Below are 20,319 nucleotides of genomic sequence, written 5' to 3'. Positions count from 1 at the left end.
TTCCAATCCTTTACTAATAGACTTGTGTCACTTATCTAATTGCATACAAGCTATGAACAAATAGTGGTTGTACTTCGTAGTATTTAAAACAAAATATGTACTTAGGGAAATGTGAAAATTGAGCAATTCAGTAACTTGTAGGTTTTCAAGTGCAGCTGCCTGAAAATAGAAGTGGTAAAAGAGGTTCAGTCTGTGCCAATCACAAGCACACTTGGGAAACTTTTGTTCCCTTTATCAGAGGGGAAATGGCAACTTCTCCATGATGCATGCAAGTCTCCTTTTCCAGGGCACAGAGCATCAGCCCTAGGAGAGTTTTGGAGTTGAATTGAACTGAATTAATTTGTGTTAGTAGAGCATTTACCCATCAAATATACACTTTTCATGCTGTAGCAGACTGCTTCTCTCCCACGATGATGTCAATTAAGTGTGTGTAAATCTTAGTGATATTATGGGCATCCATAAAAACTCGAAGGGAGCTGGCATTACAGGCTGCTGGGTGAACTGAGCTATCAAACACTAGGTGTTAACAAGCCCTTTTCCTACTGATATTCCATCTACAATATGGGGAAAATGGTGGAAACATTTTAAAGCTTCAACACTGATCTCAAGATGTTTCTTTAAATCCTTAGTATCACTGTAGCATCTTTCACTTAATAATTGCTCATTAGATAAAATGTCTCATTCTTTTTAGAGACTTAGAAGCAATGAAGAAAATTCTGCTTCATAGTACAGCCTGTGACAGTAATTTAGATCAGATGAGTGTTTTCTTGTGGTATTCTTTTCAGCATCTTCACAGATTTGACAACACATCAGGATGGATTAATATTCCACCTAAAAGCAAGTACTTTCTTTCTGCCTGGTGCAATTTGCTGGAACCTTTCTGTTTTTCTCTTTCACACCTAAGAGGTAGTAAATCATTATGATTGGTCTAGGCCAAGAAGCCAGATTTTTCAGAGCTTCAATTGTTCTTGTACTTTCTTTGGCTTTAGATTCCATTTTGGTTTAGAAATAAGCTTAATGCAATAAAGCTTGCTTGTTTTCTTAAAGGAACCATCATCACAAAAGAATAACATCTTCCAGCACTGGAGGGTTTTGGAAGAAAATTCTGCTTTGCCCATGAGCAAATTTAAACTGTGTCCCTTGGACTCTTGCACTGCATAAAAAGTATTTCCTGTGGGAACTGCCAGGAGTGATTGGCACAAGCAACTTAATTTGGGGTTTTTTCCCCTCATTTTAGTTTGTCTAAATTGAAGATTATCAAAAGCTGAAGTTCAAAGTGAATCTGATCTATTTATCAGTATAGTCTGTAGAGCAGGGATACCAAGGGCTTCAAAAAAAAGACACAATGCCAGCAACCGATCACATTTAACCAGTAGGCCCTTATTTTTATGATTAGATTCCACATTTCCTTTGCAAAAAGAGGGACAATCCAAGAAAACCCAAAAAAACATAGAGCACTTCTGCCATATTCCTTTCCAAAGTACTTAGTCCTTAGCAATGGTATTTGAAATATTTCGAATATTCAGGTTAACCAAGATTCAAGAATCTAGAAGATTTCAAGATGTTACTGTTAAAATCCTTGAGGTTGTAAAAGTCTGATTGCTTATCAGTTTGTTGAAACACTTAGGAGATGCAGCAGAATTTCTATTAATTGTGAATATAAGTCCTAAATGGGACAAAAGACTTCTTTTAATCCTACTCTTCATAGTTGGTCTTAGAATTTTTAAATGAAAAAAGGAATAAAAATAGGCAAAATAATATGTTTGTGAGGCACAGTTCTTTAGAAGAAGCTAAGTTTGTTAAGCCGATCTAAGGCATATTGATATACAGGAATTTATTATGTGGTTGAAGGAAAAAAGAGGAGCCTTTCCTATTGGTACTTGAATCATTTAAGCAGCTAGAATCTACGGGAGGAAAATATTTAGTAAATCACAAGTGGCAAAACCAATCAACACAATTTTACTATAAAAAAGCTATATCCTGCGACCTTTGAGACCCACATTGGTTCTGAATGCAGAAGAATTATGTGATTAGGAGTATTTTCTGAAAATTTAAACCACTCTATCCTGCGTATTCTATTCTGAAAAACAGCCTGGAATCAAATCTGGACTCAAAAGGAAAAAAAGACAGAATCTATATTAGCTACGTGAAAAGGTTGTTTGAATGTTTGTATCATTCAACTATAGAAAGAAATTGCATTGAGGTCACAAAAGGATTGTTAAAATTTATGTGTATGAAGATGGATGAGAAACACCTTTAATCACATCATGCCTCAGCTGTCAGAGGTTCAATAAGCTTTCTTCATGCCAAACTTATGTTACTTCGTGTTGCAAACCATGATATTTCCTTTTTGAGCTCTCATATCAAATGTTGTGTTTATTTTTTAAAGCACAACTCCAAGTCAGTATTAATTTAATAATTGTGGGGTTCTATTGGTTATATTTAATGGCTATTCTAAGTACTTAACAATGAAAAGGTTGTTCTTTAGCTCACTGTTGTAATTGGGTATATGAGTAAACACATTCTCATGCACATGTTTTTAAAAATCTTTCTTACTTATGTCTGAAATAAAATTTAAAAACAAAAAATAATAGATCAGATACTAATGTTGCAATATAAACCTACTTGAATTTTCGAATGCCCTTCAATTTTTCATCGCTTTTAAAGGTATGATTTTTATATGTATTTTAATCTCACTGAATATATCTGCATAATAATAACACAATAAAATTAAATTAAACCTGATTAAAAAAAAAATTTAAAGATGTGGTGGGGAATAGTTGTCCTTTCTGGCTTTCTTGAAGGTCTAGAGCTATAAGAAACCCATTTTTCATCATCATGTCTTTTTTGATTGTCCCACTTCCTTTTTTTACCTCAGTCTTGTTGGCCTGTTCTTTTCAGACACCCTATGTCTGAGGAGTTTCAATTTACCACGTTTTTTTCTTTTCTACAGTCAACCTTTCACATAGAGGAAGAAGCAGTCCATGCCAGCCCCTGGCTGACTCTAGTGTTCCTCTGAACTGTCTTCATTCTGAAAAAGATCTTATTTCCAGCAGTAAAAGGTTACTTATGTGCATGCTGATACGGATGAAGACAGTGGATCTTCTTGTTGCTTGCAAATAGTGTTAGAAAATTTCTTTGGGGCTATAGAAAACGTGCCTGCCCATCAACGTTTTATTATCACTTATGTAACCAGTCCTAGCTCAAAAATTTACTCTATAAAGTGGGGAATAACCCCCATTTCTATCAAAACTGTGTCTGTCACTATCACATGCAATATAGGTGCAGTAGCAACCTCTTTGTAAGTCTTCAAGTTTGAGTTGAGAGAGAAATTAGGGTCTTTAAGTGCCATTGAAATGCCTTCTGAGAATTTTCAGGACCTAATACTCTTTCACTGTACACAAAAAAAAAAAAAAAAAAAAAATAGGCACACTGCAACTAACAAAAAAAAATCCTAAAGGAGATGCAGAATTTTTTATGATTGCATTTATGAGATTGATCTGCTTTGGTGGGCATGGTTAAGTGTGTTGAGAAAAGGCCTAAGCTGAATGTCTTGCTAACTGATCTTAAAAAAAAAATTGGTTTTGTAGTGAGCTTGACTTAATTTTTTTCTGTTCTCCACAAACCAATGGGTCTGCTTCCCTGTCCTGTAAGCTGCCCCTAGGCTTGAATGGCAGAATTTGCAGGAAAAAGAAACTGTGATTTCAGTTTCTTATTAATAAACATATCAAATATCATTGTTTTGTTAATGTTACTGTCCCTTTAGCTTTAGGTGGAGTTTTTTCTTTTTTTTTTTGTTTTTTTGTTTGTTTGTTTATGTTAACTCAGCTCTTCTTTATCAGTTTTTTCTTGGTTCCTGGATTGAACATGGTTCAAATTTTCTGTTTAGGAATATGTATTCATAGAAATATAGAATTGACTTTTGGTGGTGTTGATATGAACTATGAGAGCTGGGAATGTACTTAAATGTAACTTCATTTCTGTGAGTGACTCCAAGTCAACACAGTACATTGTTAAATATGACTTGGCAGATGTCTCAGAGAGTATTTTCAATTTTATCTTTTCCTTTTAGTTTATCTGAGTATCCAAGTGTATATGGCAGGCATCTGAGGTACAACAGAGAACGTGGACCAATAATGTGTGTCAGATGGTGCTTAATTAGATATTTCTGCGATGGGGAATAGGAGTTTCCCAAAATTAATATATAATATGGAAGGTAAAAAGTCATCTGACTTTTCAGGAAGGTAGTAAGCAATTGGGCCAGTAAAGTTGTTCTTAAATGCTTTTGCTTCTTTTTTTACCATGTACCCCAAATGAGCAGCAAGGCTCCTAAATGTCCCTCACTATAGTATGGAGATACTAACCCAAATGCAAATTGCTGCTTTCCTTACAGCTGAGCTTACAGTAATATAGATGATGATTTTTACAAATATTCCTGAAGATTAGGTCATATGAATCCTTGTGGGACTGTATCTGGCGTGTTGCTCTAGTGCTTCTCACGTGCAGCAGAAGGTCAGCAGTCCCAAGGTGCTGCTGGAGAGCCCAGCTGTGGTCAGCAGGTCCCTCACACACACTGGCAGCATTTCTGAGCAACAGCTATGCAGTGAGGATGATCAAACACATGAGATTCACCAGTCATATTCCCTGCAGTATGACAGTGTCTGCTCTTGACTGGCTGGACTTCCATGATTTAGTTTTTAATTACGCTTTTTTTCATTGATGTCTCTTTATATTGTAAAAAGATTACAGCATCTGTTTCAGAAAGTCAAATAAATGTGAAGCCCCATTAGGATATTTATATGTGTGCCTTTAAAAGCAATACTGCAAATTGTGCAGAGCAGTTACTGACTTTGGCCACCATTTATTCAAAACACATACTGGAGCACAACTGATTTACTGAACTTCTGTTTATGGTCGCATTACTTCACTAAGTTGTAGGCTTAATCCTTTTTCTACAATTTTATAATGTTGCATGTAAAAAAAGGACTTTTTTTATGCCTGTCTGAAGAGTTTTTTGTAAAAATAATACTTGAGGCAAAAATTAGAATTAATCAGAAAATTACTCTAGCTGAAGAAGATAAAAAGGCAGAATGATGGCACTTGTTCACTGTATTTCCTAGCACCATCAAACTGAGCTGCTCCTTTCTACTAGAGGTTCTATCGGACCTGTGCAATTTTCCAGTAGCTAGGGAATTTGGACAGAGGCTCTGTGTGAGTCCTGTGCCTCTCTGTGCTGTGCAAGTAATAGGAGCTTTCCACCAAAGCACACTTTAATGGATGAGTCTGTTATCCCTCAACATGGAACAGTGGAACTGTAATTGCCGGAATTTACATTTTGGCCAATTATTTCTGCTTTTATTTAAATTAGTTTTTAAGCATTTGTTTTTTTCTGGCAACAGGCCCAAGTCTTTGGTAACTGAACAGAAGTTGTCATGTACCCTTAATTAACAGTTCTTCCTCTTTTCAAATTTTACTTCTCTTTTTTTCTGTTTATCTTTCCTTTCTTAGGTGTTTGGATTTTTTTTTTAAACTAATTCTATTAGAAACTTTGGCTTCGATATCTTATATTTTCTTCCTTTCCTTTTTTTCCTGTTTACTGGGTTTCTGGTCCTAACACATGTCTTTTACAAGTGCAAGAAGGTTTTTCAAATTTCTACTGTGTGTTTACGTGACTGACATATTGTGCCATGTCCATATGCAGTCAGATCCAGAGTCTGATCAGAATGTTTTAACTCATGGCACTGAGTTCACGCAAGGTCTCACATTGCAGACAAATTGCACATGCCTTCTAACCAATTTGGATAAACAAATACTCTGAGGAGAATCTGAGAATCCTTTTTTTTTTTTTGTAGGCTTTAATTTCTTTGACCTTCCAGAACCTCAGGCAATTGAATGTATAACTATTCTCCACTCTACTAAAGATAAATCTCTCTCTTTTCAAATATATATATATGTACACACATGTGCACTTATTTATCTATAGCTAAATAAGGTCATAAAAAACCCAAAAAATCTAGGATGTTTTAACTATTTCATTGACTTTACAGATTGTTTTTAAGCTGTTTTTTAAACTTTAAAGGCAACACTGATAGTGAACGGTTCCAAATGGTAAAACAGAAAATCCCCTTCAAATATAACCGGCCTGTAGAGGAGTGGCTGCAGGAAAAAGGTAACAGTCATTAAAACTTTCATTTTAAACCCATTTGGTTCTAAACTCTCATTTTTAAAGCCTGCAAATAAATGTTTCTTAAATGATAATCGCCTGCTGCATAAATGAGTGTTTTAATTTTCATTATAATTTGTGTCAGCTTCCACCTGCCATATGTTGATAAATCATGCTATAATACATTGCTATTAAAATGCAGTTAAAGGGACGAAATTCTAAGCTTGCTGTAATAGCAATGACAAACAAGCAAAAATTCAGGAGATGATTTCTAAAAAAAAAAGCCAAATGAAGAAGAGTGAAGAGCAACAACATGTATTATGGCAATTTAACCACTGCATGATTTTCCTATTTTAATTTGGGCTTGAGCTACATTTATATCTTTTTTATTGAAGTTTTCTTAAAAGATTTTCAAATCTACTTGTAAACCACTTCCTTTAAGTTGATTTTTCTCATGAGTCTGATTAGCCACTATGGCTGTTTATTTCCTAATTGTATTAATATAATTAAATTATTTTAAAAAATGTTGTAAAGAAAACATTTTTTAACATTTTCATTTAAATTACAGGGAGGGAGACAGAGAAAATTATTGTTCTGTTGCTTTTATGCTATGTCTGGAGTACAGGTTGAAGAGTCAAATGATATTTGTCTAAAATACATCTCAAATTCTTAGTCTAAGGCAGTGCCACTTAATTTTGTGGGTTTGCCTGGAGTAATTGGCCTCAGTTCAACAAAAAAACTTGTTAACATGAATAAGTCCAGATGGCTTGAGTGAAAGTTCTGCATACAATCCATGACCTTTTGAAATGGGACTTGTGTCAGAACAGTAATTTTTTTTTCCTTGCAAGGAGTTTGGAGACGTAAAAATAAAATATCTTGGATGTAGAATCCATTTTAAAGCCTGTTGAAGGTAACAGAATAACTTGCTGATTTCAGTAGGGCATGAACTAGGCTCTTGGTAATACAGTGGAGTTAAAGTCAGAAAGATTTTCTCCCTCTATTAGTAAATATGGTATTCAAAACCAAAAACCCTGTAACTGACTCCTTGTCTGGAAATCTAGACAAAGCAGAACACAATCTTCTCTTGCTTCCATTTATGAAAGTACAGCTAATAAAAGAGGGTGACCTTTGAACTCAGGTTATGCATTTTCTGTGCTGATTTAGACTATGGTTGTTAACACATTTTCCAGGAAGGAAAACCAATCTCTTGTCGGACTGGAAAAATATAATTTATGTTCTGTTTCAAATTTCTAACCTCAGCTGAATTAACAAATTGATTTATCCAGTATGAATTAAGGTCAGGAAGGATGTGGCTAAATCCAGTCAAAATATTTTCATGTGAAGGGCCTGATCCTGCAAAGTGTTGTGCGCACTCAGTTCCTATTAACTCCTATTAACGAGAGCTGGCAGTGTCACTCACTTTTCAGGTTTGGTCTACAAAGGTGTGATGTTTAAAACTAAAGCTAAGGTATTAATGAAAAACGGCAAAAATATTTGTGTAACCGAAACAGAATTGGTTTTTTATCACCAGTATAACTGGTGATACACAGTTAATTAACTGTCATACACAGTTAATTCAGCTAAATTGTGAATAAATTTGAAGATAACAATAAACAGAAAATGCTATTGGGTCTCAGTGGGTTGCCCTATTAATTTACAAGATCAAACTAAAATAGATAAATAAAGTTTAACACTAAAAAGAGAATAATTTTGGTAAGTCTGAATTGCTAAAGTCCCTTTAACACTAAAGACAACGATTGCCTCAATTTTGTTAAAACAGATGCATGTCTAATTCCTTGATGCAATTCATGTGCTTGAGAAACCCATCTCTTTTTTTTTTTCTTTTGGTTTGGTTGTGGGTTTGTTGGTTTTTTGGTTTTTTTTCATTTTTGGTTTTCCACAAAATCTTTTACTTTATGTCACAGCTTCTACAAGTTTGAGCTTAAAAGCATGCCAAGACACTTTCATTTGTAATCCATCCTGAAGTTTTGAACTGAAGTCTACCTTTTGTGGATATTGATGCTTTGTTAAAAGACAATCACACATGCACTAGAGTCTAAAAGAGACAATATTTGAGTCTTCAGGCACTCTCAAAGCACTGGATGTGGTCAGGCTAGAAGGATAGGGCTATGTTTTTACTAAAGTGAAGGGAAATTCAGTCTTTCCATTATGTGTCAGGGAATGAAATTGTGCAGGGTAGCATCTGAGACAATGTAACTTAGTTGTTTCATTCCAAAATAGACATTTTCAGCAAAACAGGTACCACTCAAATTAAAAAAAATATAAGAATGAGTAATTTATATAGCTGTTCACCAGCCTGCTCATCCATCTGGTCATTCATCTAACAATTAATGTAACATGGAAACCTTCTGTCAGAAGACTTTACAAAGATGGTGAGTGAAAGGGGAGCTTCAAAATGGAGCAAGACAAACTGATGGATGGAGGAATAGATTCATCAAAGAGTCAACATATATAGAATAGCTGTCTTGCCCATGTCAGTTCTTGGCTTGGGTGAGGTAAGATGAAACACTTTTTGACTGACATTTTTCAATGCTGTAGATTTGGTCTTCCTTTGGTATTGCTATGTTATTCATGATAATGAAATAGTTCATTCTTGGAAAACAAATATAACACATTCTCTTTCTGAAGTGGCATCACTATTGGCTTTGAAGGGCTTTTAAATTCTATGAATTAGTTTAAAATAATTTTAAGAGCCCAGGTTTACTGTCTGGAATTGCATGAATAATAAGCAAAATATTAAATGCTATTAACTTCATTGAGATTATGTATGTGAATATAAAAAGAAGTGTTAATCTTAAATTGTTCAACTTCAGTAGTCATAAATCCAGCAGATTTCCTTAGCGGAATACTTGGTGTCTGCTAAAGCACAGATGCTACCTGTTCTGCAATTGGATGAGCTAATAAAGACCCAGAAGCATCTCATCAAAAGGATTGATCCCAGAAGTACTTAATTATTCAAATCTCTCTTACCTGTAAAGTCTCCTTGATGTAAGTGGCTGTACTTTTGAAGCAAGTACTTTTAGTATGAATTAGGATTTGCAAAATCAGGCCCAAAATCTCTTCTAGTGCTACGACAAAGTTGCACTTCAGATTTCTCTGCGGTATTTTTAATTAGAATTCCATTTTCCAAATGAAGAAGACAATGAGAGAGCAAAGAAACAAGAGCCTGAACTATTCAGAATGCTTACAAAACACCTCATTATTTTTCTTTAGTATGACACTAATATAGCAGTAGGAAGAGTTCTCTGTGGAAAAAAAAAGGACTGCAGAATTGAATTACAAACCTAGTAGAATTTACTAATATAAATAGTTCATCAATAAAATCCAGTGGCCAGATAAATTTTACTTGGGGGAAGTAAAAGGCTTCCATTCAAAGATTCCATTCAAAGAATGATAAGAAGAGACACATGGTGGCAGAATTCATATTCTCTCCAAAGATTTTTCTCATTCCATGTTCATTTCCCTGATGTCTTTACCATGCACATGCACACCATCTTAGAGAAAAGAATGAGGAATTTCAAGTAGTAGGTGACTGCAACAAGTGATTGTTCTTTTAGCAAACATATTTTTAGTGTGGTTTCCAGCATTAACCATATGGTGCAATGCATGAATCCTGATCTGGAAAACCATTTAACAGTGAAGACTCCAAAATACAAAATCAAATTTCTTTTTTTTTTTTATTTTTTTGCTGGAAAAGGGTTACCTCCTTGGTGTACACTTTCTTTTAACATTAGAAGATTTAGATGAAGGCCCAGAATTGGAGACATGGTCTCTTTTTTTCAGGCTTAATATACTTAGTCTTCCTTCTTGCAAATAATGCAAGAGATATGACACACGTGAAGCTATGCTATGAGCTTAGGTTAGAATAGTTAATATCCAGAGCTGAGTCATAATCGTCCAGTAAAAGTGAGAGAACCCCGCTCCTGTTCTTGTCTGGGGAGCTCTCCTACCTGGAGAAGCAAAAAATTTTCCTTTATCACCTTCCACCTTCTTCCCTTTGGCAAAAGATGAAAAAAGATACTAAATTAATTCAAGGGAAGAAAGAAATGGAAAAGCGAATGGAAAACTGAACTGACCATTATCTTCCATCTGTTTTTAGGGATAACATCTCAAGATTAGTGAAATAAGTCCCTTTACTCCTAAGTCCCTTCTTTACTCATCTTTACCTCTATCATGTGTGAGATGGGAAGAAGGGAACAGTTGCAAGTGACATGTCTGAGTTTTTGGGGGCAGGGACAATATGGACAGGACTATAGTGCTGGAGGGAGGGAACATATTTAGAGAAATGATGTAGTAAAGTTCTTACTACATATCCCTTATAAAATCCAAAGCACAACATGACAGAAAAGAAAAGAAAAGCAAGGTCTGAGGAGATAGTATGGGACAGGAGTTTGACCTTCTGCAGTGTACAGTGCCATTTCCTCTAATTCAAACAGGAGTTGGGCTGAGAGAGATTAATATCTTAACAGATGTTGTTACTGGGCCCTATTTTTGTCATAGACAAGAGTAAAAGCTCTGTTTACATTCTGAGATGTGTGGCTTCAGCGCATGTTTATTGATGTTTAGCAGACACATGTTGCCTCTGGCAAGTTTAAAACCTCCTGAGATGCAGAACATCGCATCAGGTGTTTCAACACTTTCCAGGGGAAGGATATCCCCCATTTTTATTTCTCATTTCTCATCAATGCACTTACTCCACCCTGTCCAACTCCTGATTTTCCATTTACAAATCTGAGAGTGAGGAGCACAGGGGATGTGCAGCCCACCTCCACATGTCTGTGTGTTACACCTCTCCATATACTGTTGCTTAGTTAGCTAGGGCCCTCTTTGGGGACAGGAACTACTTTCAGATACATTTCTTCTCTTGTCCCCATTCTCTTCCCCATGGTCCATCCTGTCACCATAAGATGATGCTACACCGCATCACCACTTGGCTTCGAGACCTGCCACGACGACCAAAATTGGTGAGCTCCCCCATGTATTTTGATCTACTCTAACCACTGGCTGTGAAGGAATGAGCAGTGGATTGTAGGTTGTGCTTTCCTACATGGTGGCATTCTGCACTGCTCATCAGCCTGGACTAGGCAGAAAGTGGCAAATGAAAACTGGGGAGTGGGATTGGGATTGGAAAACATATTTCAAACTTCATAAAAATGGAAAAGCGCAAGATATTTAAATGATGATTGACTTGAAGCTGCATTGATAACCCTTCTGAGCAATGTCCAGTCTGGTTGTCTGCTAATTCAGCAGATTTCAGGTGGCATGCCCCTAATCTTTTGAGGAATAATGAAATTATAGGCACTGCCTTTGCACTTCACGAAGCAATTTATTTCTTAACATGGTAAACCTGGTGCAGCCTAGGACACAAACAGTATTTATAGAGCAGTCCAGGCTGAATGTGATGTAAGTGTCCTGCAGAACTAGATGAATTGGCAATTGTTATTAGATTTATTTTTAATATTTGGGTTTTTTATTACATATGGTATTGGACCTCTTGTAACACTCAAGATGTGACCTCAACTAAACCACATAACCCTGCCTACATTTGAATTTCACTGTCTGTAGAGTGGAGTAAGCCATTCTCGGGCTTGACCATCTGAAGCACTGTTATCCTCACTATTTCAAAAGCTTTGCTTTTTCAGAGACATCAGAAATGTTTGTGTGTGTTCTTTCTTGGGTTTAGATTTTCAAGCCTTCATAACACAAAGTTTGCAGGTGAAAGATTATGAGTGATCCTATCATAACACTCCTACTTAATTCTTATATAGTTTCCTTTTTACCTGATGTTTTACTGTTTTTGAGCCAACCCTTGAAACCTTGGCATTGTTAAAAGTGGCTTTATGAGTTAATCTACTGCTTTAACCAAAAAGTCCAAAAGGAGGTTTATTTATGGGCTAAAGGTTGACAGGTACTGCAGTTTGAATTGATAGTACAAAAATAGCCACATGTTGAAGTCCTATTTGTAGCTTAAAATCCATCCAATCCTAAAAGAACAGGTTCAGATTTCTAAAGATCCTCCAGAGTTTTTATGTGTGAGTGGATGCTGAGGTATAAGGTTCAGTTTTTGGTATTCATACTTTTAGGCTAACCATCCTTATTAATGACTTTTAGGCAAAACACTTCCATACTGTTTCTCTACAGTCATCATATACACTCCCAAGAATGAATCTACTTCTCCTTTGTCCATCACTTCGGGCCAGGGCTCAATGTAGTATGCAAACTGAAGGAAATGTCTGTCAATAATGTTATTCACCCCCCTTCACTAGGACGACAGTTAACGATCTTCAACACCCAGGCGCAAATAGCCATAGGAGGGAAGGACAGAGGGCGTCTCTTCCAAGGCCAGCTCTCCGGGCTCTATTACAATGGCCTGAAAGTGCTCAACATGGCGGCAGAGAACAACCCCAACATTAAAATCAATGGAAGCGTCCGACTCGTTGGGGAAGTCCCTTCCATCTTGGGAACAACACCCACAACATCGGTGCCACCGGAAATGTCGACGACAGTCATGGAAACCACAACCACGATGGCGACCACTACCACCCGGAAAAATCGCTCCCCACCCAGCATCCAGGTGAGTCACTTAGTCCTCTCCATTTCCTTCAGATCTTAATTCGTCTTGCTGCTCATTTGTAAGTTCATAGGAGCTATCTTCTCTGAATAATGCTCCATGAAACTCTTTGTTTTAAAGATGTTGTCCTCCTGTATTGGACACAGGACAAACAGCTGGTTGAATTGTTGTGGCACATACATGTAAGAGTGGGAATGGATTTTGCTCCTGATCTCGTGCAATCCAATTTGTGTGAGATTGTTACAATGTGAACAAGGTTTTAACTATGTTTCAAAAGTTCCATATGTGGGGAAATGTATTCTGAAGAGAATTATGCAGTTTAATGGGAGGTGGGTGTATGGTTATTTATTATTATGACAGGATGAACTGCTGCAATAGTGAAGTTCATAATGAGGAGAAAAGCAATGGAGCATTACTTCCATTTGGAGTCATTTTTTATTTCCCTTTTATAGCCTTCCTGCAGAGGATTTTGAAGGAATGCTATCAAGATCAGTTTCTTGCAAAATGTAGATGTTCCAACATAGAGTAGTTCCCATCTATTTGGTAAAAATCATTCCTAACTAAAAAATTAATTTCAGATTATCTGACTTAATTGTCTCAAAGTAGTTATTTCAACCCTTAAAATGCAGTGGTTTTGGAACCACTTTTGTGGCAGCCTGAACATGGTACTGATTAGAAATAAATGCCTTCAATTGGCTGTCCTTGTCTGTGCAAAGAATCATGTGACTAACCAATCTGAGCTGTGGATTAATTATTTCAGCAGTATGCTATCATGTTATTGTGTTACCAACTAGAATGAAATGTGTTTTGAAATCATTAGAGAGATGGAGCTGCCGGAGTCTTTAGCTAAGGGTCTCTAAAATGAGTAAGGGACTGGAGCACTTCTTGTATGAGGAAAGGCTGAGAGCTGGGACTGCTCATCCTGGAAAAGAGAAGGCTCATGGTGGGGGATCTTAACTGTGTGTACAAATACCTGAAGGAAGAGTGTAAAGATGACAGTGGTGCCCAGTGACAGGACCAGAGACACTGAGCACCAACTGAAACACAGGTCTTTCCCTCTAATCATTGGGAAACATTTGTAACGTGAGGGTGACTGAGCATGGGTGCAGGTTGCCCCAAAAGGTTGTGGAGAGTCCATGCTGTTAAAATTCAAAAGCCATCTGCACATAGTCCTGGACAGCTGACTCTGCATGATCCTACTTGACCAGAGGTTTGGACTAAGTGACCTCCAGAGCTCCCTTCCAACCACAGCAATTCTGTGAGGTATGTCTGGCTCCAGTGGAATTTACAGCTATTAGAGTAAATAATTCCAAGCTGAGGTTTAACAGGGCCTGCTTTGGTACTCTGTAAATCCAGGTGGCAACATGAAGGGATTAACTGAATTATTAGCCTCACACACCCAGTAGGTGATTTTATAAAATTATAGCTGAATGAGGGGAAATTACCCTGTGTTTGGTCACTGTCTGTCATGAACTTTGTGAGAATTTCCTTCTCTACAGTGACTAGTTCTAATTTTAGAGAAAATATTTGTGCAGTTACATCTCCAGAGTGATAAAGTCTGTGGTTCTTATCCTGCCCTCTATAATTTTTAAAGGCAGCAGAACTGTGTTTAGCTATACCAGTGGACAGAAAATGGCACTGGACCTTTATGGGCTGGGTCAAGCTGGAAATTATGCTGGCTTGCCTGAAAAGGAACTCTTTCTGAAAGCTTCCTGCCTAGCCTACGTGGCAGTTCACTCAGCCTACAGAGACCACTGTGTGCTGAAAGAGCATCAAGAAGATTTAATAAAGTGTCAAAGTGCTTCTAAAAACATGGTTAGAGCAGCGATTTCCTGGATACACATGCACCACAACAAATGGCCTCATCTCAGCTGATATTAAAGCAATAACTCTTTGACACTTCATGCTACCCGCTGAAAGAAAAATAAAGGTCAATATGTACCTCCATTACAACTTTCTGCATTTCAGTATTGGGCCATTTTATCGCTGTTGCAGCAGAGATAGCTTGGCTTTCTTCCTTATTTTTTGTGGAATTTGATTCTGTCTGCTTAAGTTGCAGTATCTGTGTGGTGAAAGTGAGAAGAAATTGTCTTTTCCTCTTTGGGCAGTGTCTCCAGCCATGGTTTTTCAGATGCCTAATGGTTATTTTATCTTGCTGGTGTTCAACATCACCATCATCAAGCCTGCTTACAATTTTAGATCTAAGTGGTGGAAAAATCTAATAGAGCAAGTTTACTCTTTGGGAAACATAAAATATAGATACCTAAGGCTATGAGATATACAAATACAGTTAGTTATACCTTGTTCCAGATTTTTCTTTTCTCCTCAGATATGAACAGTTATTCTTTGCTTTCAAGGCTGTTTAAAGTTTAGCCTCTTCTGATTCCGATCAGCACGATTCAGGCACTTTTTGTTCACTTCTTAGATTTGATCATAGGAATCTTTCTGCTCCCTGATACCATACAAAAGGCAATAGCGGGTTATTTTTCCAATCCCATTGAAACTTTTTTGTCATCATGATGCATGCCAAAAAGTAGTCAAAAAGTTAGGCTGATGATGGTCTAAGACGACTGTTTATCAAGTCAATCAATGTTGTCACATTTTTTTGTTTTATTATCCATGTTTCTGTATCCATGTGTGGTATCTTGTTTTATGCTAAGATTGCAGACTCCTAGGGTTCAAAATGTACTTTTTTATTCTGCACATGCACGTTACTTGGCGCAGAACAGTTCTGTCCAATTGTAAAAGTACCTGGCATGATACAAATTAAAGTGAAGCATCTAACGTGAAATAGCACAAATCATGATAAAGAATTATAGGAGTTGTTGGGAGTATCTGTGCTACTTTTATTACTCATTTTCACATGTAAGTAACCTAAACTATTCCTTTTTGAAATGCATATAAACCTTGTACAGAATATCAAGGCAGTAATCACAAAGTGTTACAAAATCCAGGGGAATTTCAGAAGAACTTAGATTTACACATCACTCATTAAGAAACTACAGAAGAGCATGATAAGTGCAAAGATATCTTCTGTTTGTAACACACACCAAGCCACCTTCTGCAGTTAGGTAGTCTGAGTACTGACAGAAGTATTTTAGAGCACAGTTAGAATAAAACAGCTGGGAAAATTAAGAGGTTTAGAAATACACAGTACATGTTCAGGCCTATGATATGCATTAACTTTTGAAGATCTCAGGCATAGTATATAGTTTTGGACAAATAACCAAGATAAAGGAAATTGAGAGAAAAAATATTACTGGAAATACTCAGTGGCACTGAAATTAGCATTTAAAATGTCTATAAATTTACACTAAATTTCTGCAAGGCAGTAAAACTCAAGGCAAAGGAGGACAGCTAGGATTTGAGTGAGAAACAGGTGAGATATATGGCTGTATGCTATACTGCTGGGAATGTTCCTGTGATTCAGAGAAGGAAGTAGCAAGAGCTGACTCTTTTTTCTAACTGAAAATAAGGGAGAGAAAGAAATTTTGACTTATGTTTGTTCCAGTGAGTTGCAAATGGTGCTTGTGCTCCACTGCCACAAGAGGAAGCACTGATTTGACTTTCTCACACATGGAATTTAAGTACAGTCTGTTCAGAAGTGGTATGTGCTGTACTAATTTCTTGCTGCCTCTCAGGGCCCTGACACATCAGACTCTCCTGTAATGATAATATCCTCTCAGAGACTTCTGCTTTGCCACACTAGCCACAAAGGCCTGAAAGACAAACTGCTAGCTTTTCTGTGTCATACGGTAAGACGTCATGCAGACTGCTTCTGCATGAGAGTCACTGTGCTGAGCCACACTGCAATCTTGCAAGGCTGTCATGCTTCTCACAGGGTTACTTCATTAGTTACAGGTTCTGGAATCCCTATTTGTCCCTATATGCTGATTTAAAGAACAACTTCAGTTATTAATGAAGTACTTCAGGGATTTTTTTGATTTGGGATGCCTCTGTGTAAACAGGTTAGAGTGACACTCATTCCCTTGTCTTCCTTCCATGGCAGCTGCTTGAGTGGTCAGAATTCTCTTCATGAGTCGCTGTTCAAAGCTCTTTAGGAGACTCTCCATTTGCTTTCATGTGGCTCATTCTGTCTTTGTTTCCGGCTGGGTCATTCAGTTTTCAAAAAATTTGTGTGGAGTTAATTACTAAAGCTAGTCTAGAGATCATTCATTGTGATACACATCTTCCATTCCAAACACACTCAGTTCATCAAGTCCAGTGGAGAACCAAGTAATCTCCTGGAGGCCCTAGGGCAGGTCCCTAATAAGTCTGGTCTATGGCATGGATGGCTGAGGACCCAAGATCAAAACATTTTTTTGTGAAAAAGAGATCAGAACCTGTCTGGGAGGACAGATGAACTTATGCTCTCCATGAGGAGCCAGAAACTGTGTGCTCTGTAACATAGCCAGGGCATGACTCAACTTCTTGACATGCGGAAAATGACACTTGCCTAACTGTTCAAACTGTTATAACTTGTAGGTGACAAGAATAAATTACTTGTGGATGTTTTCAGCTATGATCTTAGAGCCATAGAATGACAGTTCATGATTTTTTATATGCAGACTGTTCTCTCTTGAAGACTGTTCTCTCTAGAGAGTAGAAGAGGAGATCTTCCCATTATCTATATGGAGAGTCCAGCCCATTGTCATGGCTTGGAATAAGGTTCTCAACTTTTATTTTTAACCATTAGGCTTTTCAGCCTTCTAACTGTGTTCTCTGTTGAGTGTCCAATAATCTTGATTAATGTCTTTCCATAACGTGCAGCTCCAGGCTAAATCCTTCCTTACAGTGTATATCACAAAGGAAAATAGCACAGAAGATTTGTCAGTCTAATTAGACTTTCACTGTCAGTAAGACAAATAAAATTGTCTCACCCTTGGTCTTGCCTAGGTACTTTCTTTTGCACTCATAGATAATAATTTGGTAGGGAAAGAAATTGGCCTTTAATTTGGTTTTTGCTTCTTATAAGTCACTAGTGACATTTTCATCCCAAGACTGCAAAGCTCTAATGAAAAAAGAGCTTTTGATGAGTCTCTGCTTTAAAGACTGACTTCACTGGCTCATTGGCACAGCCGAGAATTACGGAGTCTGGCTCTTACCCATTTCTATCCGCTTCTTGCTCCATTATTTTTTTCAAGAGACCAAAGCTCCAAATGCTTCAGAGTGGAATCCCTTCTCCTATACTACACTCTTGCATTTCTGCAGTGACATTCACAAAATGGCATTTACTTATTCACGGTCAGATCTCTTCTGTAAATGGTAGCGTGCTTTGAGCAGAGAAAGAAAGCAGAGTTTGGAAGCAAGAATCCAAATGTTGAAAATTTTCATGCAGACTATTGTTCATGTAGGTTACAGTTACTAATTCAATAATACCAAATGACTTCCAAATACTTTACAAATATGTAATTGAGAAATAAATTTAGTGCACGCTGAAATATAGAATCTTTGGTGTGTAACGTAGTAGCTACCTAACCAGAAACATGTATATGGTATGATAATGTTCTGTATGGGAAAGGCACAAAAATATTCTCCAAGTGAGTATTAGATGTGCAAATGGTATGCTGTGTTTAAATTATATTTATTGACGCTGTTTTCAGGATACTCAGATTACCTGTAATGTTCATATAACCTAAAATAGACTCTTACATTTTCATGGTTTCATCTACAACAAGAAGACAGTTGTGCTGCACTTCTAAAAGTGCCGTAGGGATCCAGTCTTCTAGAAGTGCCATAAGTGAACCACAAGTACAGTGCCCATTCAAAAGAAGAATGTGATTTTGCTGTAATATTATTTTTCCAGCCTATACTCGCCCCTGCTGACAGGTACTGATGATGAAAGTAAACTCAGCCTTGTATTTCTGCTAAGCACAATTACAGTGATAAAGAACATTGTGCTTGTAAAACAGCTCATGCATATATGGGTCTGTGCTGTCATTTGTTGACATTACCAGCAGTGATATTGGAACATCAAACTTAGTAGCCATTTTTGGGTCCAAATGGAGATGTTTGTCTCATGACTCCAGGGAAGGGGTTTGACTGAATATGTATGGCAAACTTGAAAGTCACAAGTTGGCATGTAGCATGATTTCTCAAAATATACCTTACGCTAATTCTCTGAATAGCCTGTTTTTATATAGCAGCATTAGCAAGTAGTCATTTCAGCCACTCTTCTGTGTGTTTTGTTAGGATCCACACTGCCTTTTTATTTCTTCAGTCTAATAGTTTACAGAAGGTCTGAGTTGGCTGATTCATCTCTAAAAGGGTTGAGATTACATTCCCTTAACTTACAGGTCTGAGCAATCATTTGGGTCTTGCAGCAAAACCTCAGCTGATGTTTTTGACACATGTACCCAGTTCTGTTCTCCTGTCAATTTTGAAAATGAAGACTCGGCCCAGCATCAAAAAGCAAGGGGAGGATAAAAGGGGTCGGGTCTAGCACTTTTCTATAATTTCAGAATCTTTTTAGATTTTTCTCTGATACTTTATTTTGCCTTGATCAAGAACTGTTGAAATTTTTACTTGCCTCTAGGTGAACAAGAACACACCTTTTTCTTGAATAAAAGAATAGGAAGCTGAAATAACATCTGTAGTAAGCAGATACCTGCCTTCTTCAGGCAGTCAGGCATACATTTCTCAGAAAGTAAAATTAATAACATCAGTATGCACTTTTTTCAGAGCACAGTATCCCTATGTGCATTTAGACATGTCATTTACCCTGTCAAAATGGATTCTTGAAAGTCCCGTGAAAGATTATTTTCAAAATCTGATTAATGCAGTACTCAGGAACTGAAGCTATTCTAGTTGACCATACATTTGATCCCAAGCCAAGTGAAAGAATAGTTGTTCTAGAATAGTTGTGCAGCGACAAGATATGATGAAGAGATCCAATATTGCAAAAGCAGCTACTTGGAAACAAATGGAGTAGAATCAATGGTTATGGCTAAAATATAATTGGAGGATTGGCTCATGTTTTGTTATAGCATATCTGTTCCTCTTGCTATTTATATACTTCAGGGAAATGCCTAGAAGCTGCAGACATTGCCAGAATGCTTCCTGAACATATAGTTCCATTTTATTTGTTTGGTTTGGGTTTTGGGATTTTTTGTTTGTTTGTTAGGTTTTTTTAAAGGACTAGCAGAGAGGTGGGAATGTACCTCTTACCTTTCCTAGATCATTCATTTCAGTGAATGCACAGAAATTGGAAACACATCCGTATTGTTGTGACAGACCTGCTTTCTGAAACCATCTAATTAATGCCTTGGATTTTCTGCAGAATGATGATGTTGTTAGCTAACAGAAACAGAAGGATTTCTGCTAGTTTCTTTTCATCTGCGGGATGAGTTGTCACTGATTTGCAAGATATGTCTGACACGGTACAGCTCATAAAAGTAGTGATTAACAAGACAGGCTATGCAACCACCAATTCTTTATCTCCTCCCTTCGATGGCATATGAGTAGGTGGGATGTTGTTCATTTTGATTGAAAAATTACTTCTATTATATTCCGAAAGATAAGAATGTGTTTCCACAAAATTCCCGAGGAAAAATAAAGCCATAGG

General features: G+C 37.1%; 1 protein-coding gene across 25 annotated transcripts in view; it reads left to right on the top strand.

Moving 5' to 3' along the window:
• NRXN3 (neurexin 3) overlaps window positions 1-20,319 on the top strand; it is a 706,103-nt gene that overhangs the window by 586,023 nt on the left and 99,761 nt on the right. For 10 of the 25 annotated variants that reach the window (XM_063160187.1, XM_063160189.1, XM_063160179.1 and 7 more), the window contains 2 exons: window positions 6,080-6,169; window positions 12,451-12,758. In XM_063160187.1, coding sequence (XP_063016257.1) covers window positions 6,080-6,169; window positions 12,451-12,758 — 398 coding nt within the window. Of the gene's footprint in view, window positions 1-6,079; window positions 6,170-11,091; window positions 11,149-12,450; window positions 12,759-20,319 lie in introns of all 25 variants that reach the window. The other 15 variants (XR_010028287.1, XR_010028288.1, XM_063160184.1 and 12 more) reach the window with 2 other exon arrangements.

This window comes from Melospiza melodia, chromosome 6 (genome assembly GCF_035770615.1).
Source record: "Melospiza melodia melodia isolate bMelMel2 chromosome 6, bMelMel2.pri, whole genome shotgun sequence".
Lineage (NCBI taxonomy): Eukaryota > Metazoa > Chordata > Aves > Passeriformes > Passerellidae > Melospiza > Melospiza melodia.
This window is presented reverse-complemented; position numbering and strand designations above follow the sequence as displayed.